We start from the raw sequence: 13,234 nt of genomic DNA on the forward strand, positions 1-13,234 counted from the left end.
TCCACTTTTACAGCCCCAGCCGGGAGGGGAGTCACGCTATGTTTCTGGGAAAGGGAGTGAGTTCACCGGGGAGGACACGGCGTCTCCTTGTTATCAGAACGTGGGTAGCATTCGGTAATAAAACCCGCTCACACAGGATGTACTAGACGAACTGGGAACCGGAGCTGCTTAATCAATAAGTAATCATGCTGGGAAAGTTTACCAAACAAAGGAAACAACAACTTTAAGAGGCAGGGCGCACAGGTGTGAAGCGTGTGACAGGCTTACACAGACAGGAACAGAACAAGGACGGCGGTTTCGGGAGGCCGTTTTGTCCACTCTGCACAAAGATGAATAACAGAGTCTGGATTCCATGCATGTTGTTATTCCTCCTCGAAGCGTTCCTTCCAGTGTTTTATTTCAAAATCAGAAGTACCTATTTCCCTGGAATACTGAATGTAGAGAGACTTCTTTTATGTGTCTACTCAAGAGTCCCAAGCGCATTTAAAAAGAAGACTACAGACATCCAAGCTCCTTGTCAATATCATGAGAAAAAGTGTTTTTCGCTCAGATATCTATTTACATAACTCATATGTTTGTAGATATCTAGATAAATGAAGTTTGGAGGGCAGAACAAAAATATTAACACCAAAATAGTTTAACACACAAAACCACTCCGGTGGACTAAAAGCTTTCAGCTTATCTGCTATTTATTTATAAATTTTTATATGGTGGATCTAAGCTTTTATTTATTTTCCTCTTACTCTTTCTCTTAGACCTATGGTGCCTAGTGACACACGCATTGATTTTTGTTATACAAGTAATATATTATTGAAGAGGAGGATTTTCCTGGGTTAGGATACCTGCCGTAAACTAGGAAACTTCTTCAAAATACGTGTATTTACCTCCCAACTTATCACATGTTTAAAGGGTGAGCAAGGTTCACTGTTCACTTTTAAAATGTTTTCCCAGTCAACTGATCCTTACTTAAGTGTATTTGGGGATGTTTATTTTGTCTGCCCAGCAGTCTGTTTCCTCTGGGGCAGAACTGCCCCTTTACTGTTCTAGGCATATAATTAGAAAGGGAAGTTCATCATGTGTGGCCTTGCCTACCTGATCCTCACAACTGGTCAGGAGGCATGTACCTGCTATCTCCTAGCTTCAGCAATTTGGTCAAAGGATTGCTGTATAACTTAAGTGTGCCAAACAGTTATTTCCTGGCATTTTTCTAACTGGAGGTTGGGAGCAGCATCCTCCTCTTTGCCTCTTGCTGACAAATCTGGACTGTCAGCCACTGCTGCCCTTCCATGCGCAGAGACTGTAAAAGAACAGAGCCAACTTGCATTAAGTGGTAAACTCAAAGGGCTGAGACACACCATGATTATTATAGTTCAAGAATCCATATCTGAAGTTCTCAAAGTAGTCCTGTTTTCCTGCTTTCTTGAAGCTTGGTTATTCAGCTCTTCTGTTGACTCTGTGAGGTACTCTGGTATCCTAAGAAAATATACATCTATAAACACAAATAACAATGTATATTTAGAATACTATTTGGAAAACTTATTTTTTGGGTTTATAATATTGTTTTTAACTTGCTTTTTTTTTCACAGAACAATCCATTGGGGACATTAGTTACCAAGCAACGATATCATTTCTTTAAAAGATGCACAACCTTGATATTTGGTATATCAGTTTATTTCACATTTTGATTTTTCCAACTTTTAAGCATTAAACAAGACTGTGATGAACACTAAATACATGTACTAATAAGAAAGAACTTTCCCAGAAGCTTCTGGTAGCCTTCTCTTGGAGACTGTTTGATGAGAATTGGGTCATAGGCCCATTTGTTTGTTTATCTATCAATCTATCTATCTAATCTTTCCTTCCTTCCTTCCTTCCTCCCTTCTCTCTTTCTTTCTAAGATTTATTTATTTGAGAGAGACAGACAGCAAGACAGAAAGCACAAGCCAGGGGAGGGGCAGAGAGTCTTAAGCTGACTCCCTATGGAGCCAGGAGCCTGACCTGGGGCCCTATCCCATGACCCCTGAGATCAAACCTGAGCTAGAACCAAGAGTCTGACGCCCAATGGACTGAAGCACCCGGGTGACCCAATAGGCCCATTTCTGATTTAAATCACTGGTAAAGGGAAAGGGGCTAGCAGAGTTGACCTAATCTGAGCTGATTCCTGGAGTTGGGCTGATTCACTTGGGTTGAGGGTAGAGGGAGGGTAGGGGGAGGAGGTCTAGATTCTTGAACAAAAGGAAGAATGGGACTCAGATGTCCACTACAATGTTTTGAACATTTCAAGGTGTTCACAATATATGTATTATTTTTTTACCCTAAAAGCAATGTTTAAGACTGCTATTGCTCTACACCCTTGCAAACCAGGGCTACTATAAGCATTTTAATTTTTTCATCTATTTAATAGATCTGGTAGTCCTATTTGATATTTTTTATCAATAATTTGTAAGAAAATATCTTTAAGATGATCCACAACTCCTTGTTTAGTGGAATTAAATCATTCTATTAATAGAAATATAACAAAATGACAGGAAAATTGTTATAATTTGATGCCTATAAATTCCAGTTACCTAAAATTATAGGTACAGAAACATGAACTTCATCTCTACAAAGGTAGAATGAAATAACTTCTGCCAATCACTTATGAAAACACATGTTAGACTCTTATATGCTTCATTAGAATGCTATGGAAATCTCAGAAATAAGCTATAATTTCATTAAACAAGCAAATTCTACAAAAGCTGTTTTTAAATATATAAGGCAGTTCTCAATTATCAGTCTTTGAATTCATTAACATTTATTATAGGCTATATATTTGATGCTAAGAGTTTAAAGAACTAGCAGGAGCATATATTTGAGCATCAAATTCATTACAAAAGTTTTAGTCAGTTACATGAGAGCTTTGTTCTTTTTGTTTTTAAATATGTTCATGGAAGTAAATGTATCCTGGGGATGTATTGGATAGCATATTGATGATAGTTAATAATACTGTATTTTATATTTGAAAAGTTGCTAAGAAGATAGATCTTAAAAGCTCTCATCACAAGAAAAAGTTTGTAATTATGTGTGGTAATTGATATTAACTAGACTTATTGTGGTGATTATTTCACAATATATACAAATATTGACTCATTATATTATGTACCTGGAACTAATAAAATGTGAAAAGTCAATTATATTTCAATAAAAATAAATATACTTATGTAAAAAATATTTTTTAGAATATTTTATTTATTTGACAGAGACACAGCGAAAGAGGGAACACAAGTGGGGGGAGTGGGAGAGAGAGAAGCAGGCTTCTTGCTAAGCAAGGAGCCTGACATGGGGCTGTGGAGCTCCATCCTAGGACTCTGGTATCAACACCTGAGCCGAACGCAGACGCATACCAACTGAGCCACCCAGACAACCATCATGTAACAAATATTAAAGTATACTTGGCACATAGTACATTTTTGGGTAAAGCTCTTGTCAGTAGTGAATGGCCACAAGAGAATATACTTAAAATCACTGAAGTTTTTGCTATAGTGCCTGACTTACTTTTAATATTTGAGAGTAGACATTTATCACTTAAAGTCTTGATGTCTCATTGAAAATTTGTTCAATAATTCTATTCTCAGGGCTAAAAAGAATTCAATATAGAATTTATTACTGCATAGATCACAACACATTTGAACTCCTAGAGAGAGATGCTATTTAGACATTGTGACTTTCATTTTATTAGGAACTCAAGTTTTTACTGCACATAGGATAGATTAAAAAATATACAAAGCAAAACTCCACAAATAATATTTTGTGGCCAAAGCTACCTCTAGACTGGTTATTTGGAATTCAAAATATACAAAGCAGCTTTACAAAGGAATCTACAACTTTAAATGTTGATTAGCACTTACAAAAACAGTATTAGGGAAAAGAAAAATCTAATCCACATCTTGGTGAGAATAAAGTGTGTTGGGGTAAGTACAACAAAGCAAGTAGTCACTTGTAGCTGGCCTCTTTTTTGAAAACTGGAAGCTGTATCAGAAAAGTTATGAAAAAAAGTAAGTCTAAGACAAAGTCAAGTTTCCAGAATTCAATACTTTTTGAGTATTTACATGTGTTACTACTCCATAGTAGGCTGATGCCTCCTGGGTACTGACTGCCCAACAGAGTCAACTAACACAATACATGAGGCCCAGGTGCTTCTGCTTATATTTTTCATTCCAAGTACACTTCAGTGGTCACATGTTGGACCTTGCCCTTGGCCATTTCCATCATTTGGGTAAAAGTAAACAATAAGAAGGATCTGACTGAGTTATGTTTGGAAGGGTTCTCAATAAATGAGACATTGTGTATGAAGTGACTGGCAAACAGAAAGAGCCCAATAAATGTTAGTTTTTTAAAAATTCTGCAATTGCATTGGACAGATCCCAGAAATAGCAGTGAAATCCATGGTTGCTTCCCACCTGGGAGGCCTGTATTGCAACTGTTTCATTCAAACTTTGGAGGTATTAGTATGTGTGTTCTGGTTCACAAGATAAAAATAAAGCTGGCTAACTATAATTTTGCCATGCTCCTTTTGGTACAGTTCTGAACTCACTTTGAAATTAGCAATCTTGGGGAGACTTCCTGATATTTTCATCAGACTTGCCAACGAAGTACCTATTCTTCCATATGCTTTTTATGGAGGGAGGGAAGGGGGTTATACTATTACCAAAACAAATGGGATGAATGACAGTGCCTTGATGGATCAATATCTTAGGTAAATTCATGATAGAAACAAAAGCACAGATACTGTCTTCTCATAAATATTACTACTACAACACAAAGGTCTATAGACATTATGGAAAGCTTTTAGTCACTTTGGACTAAACTTTATGCTCTTTAGACTCTTCTTCCAAAACCAGGGACTATATTTTTTTCTCTCAGGGGTCATTGACCCACAGGGGAAAACAAATAATAAAGGGTCTTATAGAAGTTGAAAAGGAACTTAATTATCACTGAATTACTTTATAAAGTCACAGTAAAAAGTGAAACTTAGATGATTTAAAATTTAAGAACAGAATAACACAAAACTTTCAGTATGTTTAATGAGAGGAACATTTTAAATTCTACTTCAGTTCCAGTATAGCCAATAATGGGGTGAAGAAAAGTAGTGGACAAACCAAAAAAAGGAAGAAATTCAGAGGGAGAGAAGGAGATATTGAGATCAACAGAGAACCAAGAATAAACACCCAAGACCCTGTGGACAGGCTTACTGGATTTCTTTTTTAAAAAAGTAACAACTTTCATAACTCTTCATCTGTGCTGTGGTCTTCAGGGATAACGCCTTTCACTGCTATTTTTTAACAAACGCTATTCGTCACAATTTATTAACTCTCTTTATCCTTGAAATTCTTACTGGGCCTACTGCTCCCTGTTCAGAACTTTCTCTGATGATGATAATGTTCTAAATATGGGTAGCCTGATGCTGTGGCAATACTGAACACTAGTACTGTGGCTAGTGCAATAAAGGAATTTTTAAATTTAATTTTGATTAGTCAGACGCGGCTATCTAATTGGACAGTATAGGTCTAAGGGACATTTGTGGTGTGGATGCTTATGGTGGGAGGAAAACTGGTCTCAAGGCTATGTAGAGATGACTAAGGACAGATGAAATTAAATCACAGAACGAATTACAGCCTTTCAACTTTATCTTCTTCCACCCTTAAGGTGTTTCCTTTCCTTTCCTTATCATATACACGGAGTACTCAATAAATATTATTGCCTCAGAAAAGTCACCTTGCTTTAGGTGTACAGTTTTTGTTCCAGATAAAGCACTCAGTGGACCTAGATGAACTCCTTTTTTTATGCCTCATGTCTAAATCCCATTACTGAGAACAATCTTACCTTCATTGTCCCTCAAAGAAACATGCTGAACATAAACAGCTTTTGAAAGTCCTTTGCACTTCTCATAAGCATGCCCTACCTGATCACTTTGTTGGCTGTCCTCTACTCCCCTTAACCTCTTCAATCCTCTTATTGCTTACCTTTTCCAAATGGAGAAAAACGGTCTTTGAGGGGATGGAATCTCAAAGTCGTTGGTAGGCGTTGGGGCAAAAATATCCGCCGGGTTAAGTGTACAGGGTATATCTACCTCTAAGACTTTGGGGAACAAGGCTTTTAGGAGTGTTCACTACTTCATGCTGTCATTTTCATTAATAAACAGCTCTCACCAGCAGTTTGACTACCGTTTCAGCACTGCTCTGCATGGTTTGGTCACCTCTAAATCTATGTTTTAACTAGTTTTCTCTTTCTTAAACCTTACTTCATTCGAAAGTAACAAGTCTCTTTCCATGCTAGTGAGCCACATACGATTTTTCTTGTAAGAGCTACATTTTCGACTTCATATACCTCGGAAAGGTGAGATTGGGACTATTAAAGAGTCACTTGAAAATCACACCAATAGCTGCCCCTACCTGGGTTAGTCACAGAATCACCCCATTCCGGTATGCAGTGCTTGTCTCTTAGTAGTAGGTCATTAATAAGCACTTGCTTTATGAAGGAAGAGTCACGTGTAAAGCTACGCAGCCTCCTGTAAATAACTTGTGTACGAGGGCAGTCTCAAGGTACCTTCTGAATGAGCCTTACTACATCCCGAGTACTTTGGGCTATAAAAATTGTAACGCCTTCCCAATTGCCCTCGTGGCAATGCCAATGACCAGAGCTTCCCTTCATACTCATGACCTCTTCAACAGGCTTCTCTCCTCTTGGCGCTCAATATTATAATTGCCCACTGTTGTGTCCGCTTTGCGGGCTCTAGAGCCAGGGATCAGAGGTACAGGGACCTAGGTCACCACTGCAGGCTGAGTCTCTCTCCACCCACTTGAACCTAGGGACATTTCTCTTCTCAGCAACTTCTACTAGGACTCCAGCCTGCCCTCCCCCACGTTCGTCTTCGCGTCCCCTCGCAAAACACTCTGTATAAGACAACCTCCACCCTACCCCCCGCCCCCTCACTCCCCGCAAACCCCGTCAAGAGCTTTCCGATTTCTGCCAGGCGCTTGGGGCCCCAGGCGTAGCAAGGGAGCCCCGCTCTGCGTTGGCGAACGGCGTGGGCCGTGACGTCACTGCGCCCTGACGTCGAGCCGACGCGTAGCTTTGGTCTCCCGGGAGACCGCGAAAGCCGTTCGCACTCGGAGTGGAGGTCTAGGTGAGACAATGAATGACTTCCTTGAGTCCCCCCCGGGCCTACCCAGTCCTCGGGACGCAGTTCCGGAGCGGAGGCGTGCTGACACCGGGGGAGAGGGCCGGAAGGCTGAGCCGCGGCGCCGCGGCAAGGGAATGTGGCCCCGAGCGTCGCCCCCGCACCCCTTTGCGGCCCCTGCACAGCTTCCGCGAGTCTGCTTGGCCCGGGCGTCCTCTACCGAGAGCGCAGCTCGTCCTCCGCCCTGCACCCTCCTCTTCCTCCTGCCACAGCAGGTCCCGAGGGTACGGGGTTAGAAGGGGACGAGTTTCAAAATCCAGCAGTCTTAGCTGGCCTTGCAGTTGGTTTCTATTTGGAAAATCCCGCCGCTTCAGGAATGTCTTAGAACGTGAACTTCGTTTCACCTGACCGTGACCTGCTCGTTTGCGGGTGATTCACACCAGGGGAAGGGTGTGTTTACGGAAGGGCCCGAAAGCTGAACGTGAGTTAAAAGCCCAACGTGACACTGCTGTGAGGAAGGGAATCGGAAGTGAACAATCCAGGACGTTGCTTTGTTTTCGACATCTTCCTCGTGATCCTGTTAAAGAGCAGGTTCACAAATACTTAGTGGTTGCTGCCAGTTTCACCGCACCTCTTGCTCAAGGGCAGCCTGCATGTATGTAATGTGAAAGAATAAAAGAAACTGACTTCATAAAACATGCAAAATGAGCCTTACTACAAATGAGAGTGTAGTTTCTATAATGGCTTACACTAAATGAGCCTTACTACAAAATGAGAGTGAAGTAATAATTTAAAAAATTGCCGTGTTGCCAAAGGGGAAAGAGACTTTCCCCCTCCCTTTCTTGAGAAACTTTGTATTTGTGAATGTTTCCACCGTTCCTTTAATACCGATGCAATTTTTAAAAAGACTCAATTTTTCTTGAGGACTTGAGAAAAATTTCTTTAAAATGTAAACATCAAGGAAGCTATCTGTCACCTTGGAAATTTCACCTAGGCTCCTTACATTAGTACCAAGGGCTCTGTCCTAGAGATTTGTATTCCTTAGAACAGTCGCAATTAACTAGCGCAGATAGCTTCTTCAATTACTAGGTAAATTGAAAACAAACTACGAAATTGTATAACAGACTGTACTGAGAATGAGTTACCGTTTCTCTTGAGAAGATGTATGTAATGGATTGTATCTACACAGTTATATATAAAAAAGTGGAGTTACTTTCTGTCTTTGTGGAGGTACTGTCTTTGTAGTCTCATTAGCAGATTGGCTCTGATGTGCATCACAAACTAGTTAAATGCTTATTCAGTAATAAGACTGTTTTCTTTCTGCATTGTGGAGAGATTTTTCGGGTTGGCAGTATTTAATTCTTCAGTAATCAGAACCTGCCAAATTTCCTCACTTTCTATAATAAGGCTACAAAGTTGGAATAGCTTTAGAGATAAAGAGGATACTAAACAAAAACTGTTCCACTGGACCCTTGTTTATACGTCACTAGATCCATACTCTCAAATTTTATGGGTGGAATTTAAAAAGATTTCGTTGGTAATTTTAGGAAAAATTCTACTCCCACCAGAGTTTAATTAAGGTGATGCCATCTTATTTTACTGATGGTGAGTCCATTGTAAAATGACAGAAGAGAGAATAATGAGCCTTCTGTGAATAATGAGCTCTTGCCACATCAGAGACAGTCTGCTGAACATCAGATTATTATGTACTTGGCTATGTGGGCCTATGTTAGCTATGTCAGTTAACTTTACCACATACACACATTATCTTTATATGGGAAGATAGTTCATTAGTTATGTTTTTAAAAAGCATCTCATTAAAACAGCAGGCTTTGTGTTAACACAGGGGATGAGGAATTTTCTTTCCAACAATAGTTGCATGATTAAAAAAAAAAATACTGCTACTACAGAAATTTTTGTCAACTACAATTTCCCTAACACCTTGTAGTGGCTGAGGTTGCTGTCTCTGATAGAGTACTCCGCCTCCAGTCTATCTTTGTGTCAAAATCATGCTCTGATCAAAAGCAGACGGCTTCAGGAAGCCTTCCATAGTTTCCAATTCCCACCCAAAAGATAAGACAGGTTTCTTTTCTGAACTCCTAGGTTGTTCCTTCTCTACCACTCCTGGCCCTCAGACTTTCTTCCTTGCTATGGAATTGTGCCTGTTCATACTCTGCTGTCCTCTTTCTACTCGTCACTCCTTAGATGTATATATAAACATTTCTTATGAAACTGGACTGTGTATTCTCTCTCCATAGTTGGGAAAGATTTAAAAAAAAAATAAATAAAAACCCGAAAGTACTTCCTTCAGTCACCTTGTGTAGTTATAACAAAGTAGTGATAGAATTTTATGTTGAGTTCTTTTATTACAAAATGAAAATCTGGGGCACCTGGGTGGCTCAGCGGGTTAACCCTCTGCCTTCGGCTCAGGCCATGGTCTCAGGGTCCTGGGAGCTTGGGGCTCTCTGGTCGACGGGGAGCCTGCTTCCCCCTCCTGCTCTCTGCCTGCCTCTTTGCCTACTTCTGATCTCTGTCTGTCAAATAAATAAATAAAATCTTTTTAAAAAGAAAACGAAAATCTATTAAAGTAAAATATCTGAATAAAATTATGTAAATGTTCATCTTAAAATGAAACTTCTCATGCTTTGATGCACTGATTTTCCATGTCTGCAGATGATATTTAATTTGATAACTGTTTTTTCATACTTCATCCTTTAAACCAGCATTCGTGTCACAATTGTTTTTCCTATCTGCTGAACTAAACTACTATATTTAGATATTTTTCTGTGAAGTTTTTGAACCTCCCTTTTATAAGGAAACAGAAATAAATGGGCCTGTTTAAAATTTTCAGTGGCACTTATTCTGTATTTGCAAAACAAATTGTTAATAGTAAACCACCACAGAAATTACAATTAGACTATAAAGTTCTAAAGAAAAAGAAGTTTTCTAACTAAGTTGTCTGTTATCTTTTTCATTCTAGTGGCCAAATAACTGAGAAAAGCCCAGTTGTTTGTACCTTTTAACACTGAGTTGACAAAATAACTGTTCAAAGTTATCACCATTCATCTCTGAGTACTCCCAAGAACTTATATCTTTTAATTTGAATTTTATTCACATTGTTTCAATTCTGATTATTTTTATCAATGTTTTTAGATTATTTTACTTGAGAACTCACATTTTGGGAAATTATGGATCGTCACATCCCCATGCATGCATTACCTGAAGAAATCCAAAAGGTATGATATTGTGTTATTACAGCATAATATTAAGAACATTTTAAGGTAGTTAGTTGTAAAACCTGGGAGAATGACTTTAGAAGTTTTATTTTCGTCAGGGCATCTGCAATGAACTGATGGAGTGGTTAAGGAGAATAACCATAATGGCCAAACTAGAGTTCAATTCAGTGCAAAGAATGTTTAACCTGTGAAGGAGACATCTTTAATTCCAGCATAGTATTTGACCAGGTATTTGTGGAGCTTTTGTGAAAAGAGGGCCTCGGGAATGTCCAAATACTAAGGTACTTTTCTTGTAGTTTTTCAGTAGAAGAAAGCTTATAAAAAATGGAAATACATGGCCCTGTTTTAAAATTTTAAGTGAACCTTATTCTGTATTTGCAAAATGGATAATTAGTGTAAGCCATTATAGAAACTACAGTTACTTTGTAACTTTTTGTTACAAACGCTAAATGTTGTGATGCTAAATGTTGGTGTCTCTCTCCATATAAAGGTCTATTTCAGTTTCATCTTAATTTTTGCCACTTATCATGCACCAGACACTGTTTTAAAACCTTTCATATATATCTTCTCATTGAATCTGATTAACATCAATTTTTCTTTATAGTTTCTATCCTCCTTTCCTCCCTGTGAGTTCCTATCTGTCCTCAGGCAGAAGCATTTATCCTATATTTACTTTGGCAATGCATACATTGTTAACAGTTTAATTTTTAAAATATCTCTTTGAAACTGATTGACAAATTGTGTATTGAAACCTCAAACATTAACTATCATTAATCACTGAGGTTTTTTAGTAAATCTACAGTCAACTCTTAATTAACCACCAATCCATTACTTTTTAATTAAAAATTGCAGTCATCTCTCAGATATGCTTTTATCCTTTGTGCACATTGCTTTGGGCTGCCTGTTAGCATTAATCATTCCATTGATTTAACTTGATGCTTAATGTTACTGCGTGTCCTTCAGATTTATGTAAAATGCAACCTAGCAGGAGCTGGAAGGGAAAAGACCCAGAAAAAGACCTTTTAAACCATTGCATTTCATTTTCTTCAACTTTTAAGTTACATGTAAGAGATAATAAGCACACAGGAGCTTAGCTATGCTATATTTATCTGAGAAATGGTGATTTTTTATGTTTAAAGACATGGCATATTCTTCCTCTCTCACTCAACTGAGTTCCTTCCATTGTGCTAGGCTTGTATGGTAGAGATTAAGAGAAACAGACCAAAATAGTCTGAAAGGAACAATACCCACACTGCAGATCCCAAAGAAGAGGATATATAATGACATGAAAAAATTACTCTAAAAGATAGTTTATGATTTAAATATCATATAAAGTAGTATATTCTTTGAGAATGGAGAGGTGGCAGGCAAGGGGGAGGAATCCCTGGTATTGGGATGGTCCACATAAGAAGCTATATGTGGGGGATAGAACTGGAATAGGCCCCCTGAAGGCAGAGTATTTCTATAGATAGATGGGCACAGGATATCCTAGGCCAGGGTAACAGAAGCTTGCTGGTGAGAAAAAGCTGGCCAAGTTAGAGGACGTTTAACAATGTAAATGTTTTGAATACATGAAAGAGTATGTATTTATTTTGACTATTGTTATAAGAGTTGCAGAATGCATTTTTCTCATGTTTAAGTTACTATTGAAGTAAATTGTTTAAAAATGATAAAAACCGAACCTTTCATAAATCTGCAGTTACATTCTTCTGGCAGGAATGGCAGGCAGCTGTCTGTACAGTGCAGAGAAGGGACATCAAGAGAAACTCAGCTGCTTAAGGCCCTGGACAATTATGCTGATTATAGCCCTTTTCCTGCTGAATGTTTAGAATGTAAAGTGCAGCTCTGTACTTTTTCAGACCTAAGTTAGATACATTTATACCACAAATTTTTATCAAGTGCTTATTATGTGCTAGACATTATTCTGGATACTTGATTATAAAGCAGTGAAAATGTGTACATGTAGCCAGAGCCTATTAAGCACAACCTAAGAATAAATCAGTTATTTGTTTTCCACAACTTCTTACCAACCTTTGATTCCTCTAGATTGTCCATAATGTAACTTGTTAAATTGCTCACTGATCAGGTGGTCTATTTAGTCAGCTTGCATACATCATTCTGTACGGAACCATGTTAAATAGATAAATAGCTTATAATGGTGATAGGAATACTTCAGATTAGAACCATTTCATTATTTTTTTCAGTTTTTTTATATTAAATTTTTATTTTAATTTCAGTACAGTTAACATACAATTGTTATATTAGTTTTAGGTATACATTTTAGTGTTCAACAATCCTAGAACTATCTCATTATTAATATGAAGAAAACAAATCATTTTTTCCACCATGGCTTTGAAATTGTGCTCATTTCTTTATTAGATAAACAAGTACGTGAGGTGTGTTGGTCAGTATGTGGTGACAGGTTTTTCAAAGGTTTATTTATTTATTTATTTAATTGTTCTTCTGTTAACTTTTTGTGTTAGTTTTTATGCTGGCTCTTCTTTCTAGAGAAGCCCCTGCTGTGTTTCCTCCCCCCCCCCCACCGCCTTGTGTGTAGGCAAGGAAGGTTAGTGTAGAAATTAGGAAAGAAAAGGTGAAATTTTCCTATCTCTTTCTTTCTGTACTTTTGCTATATGATCAGGAAATCGATGGTCAATAAATCCCTTGAAAGATACATGATAAAGAATGTGAAAATGCACTATATTGTACTATTAATAACAAAATTGGTAGTAATTGAAAGAGTTGCAAGAAAAAGTAAAGCTGGTGGGGAGAGGTGTGAAGAATGCTGATGACAGTCGTTCTTGTTAGAGAACCCATTTCCTGATTAGAAGCCTACAGT

The 13,234-nt window shown here is 38.2% G+C and overlaps 1 protein-coding gene across 3 annotated transcripts in view; it reads left to right on the forward strand.

Annotated features, from left to right (window-relative positions):
* Positions 1-7,120: 7,120 nt before the first annotated feature.
* The window catches only part of LEKR1 (leucine, glutamate and lysine rich 1), a 186,668-nt gene continuing 180,554 nt past the window's right edge, over positions 7,121-13,234 (forward strand). For 2 of the 3 annotated variants that reach the window (XM_044251661.1, XM_044251664.1), the window contains exons 1-2: positions 7,121-7,165; positions 10,313-10,395. In XM_044251661.1, coding sequence (XP_044107596.1) covers positions 10,370-10,395 — 26 coding nt within the window. In that variant the 5' untranslated portion in view covers positions 7,121-7,165; positions 10,313-10,369. Of the gene's footprint in view, positions 7,166-7,489; positions 7,641-10,312; positions 10,396-13,234 lie in introns of those variants that run through there. The other variant, XM_044251665.1, reaches the window with a different exon arrangement.

This window comes from Neovison vison, chromosome 6 (genome assembly GCF_020171115.1).
Source record: "Neovison vison isolate M4711 chromosome 6, ASM_NN_V1, whole genome shotgun sequence".
Classification (NCBI taxonomy): domain Eukaryota; kingdom Metazoa; phylum Chordata; class Mammalia; order Carnivora; family Mustelidae; genus Neogale; species Neogale vison.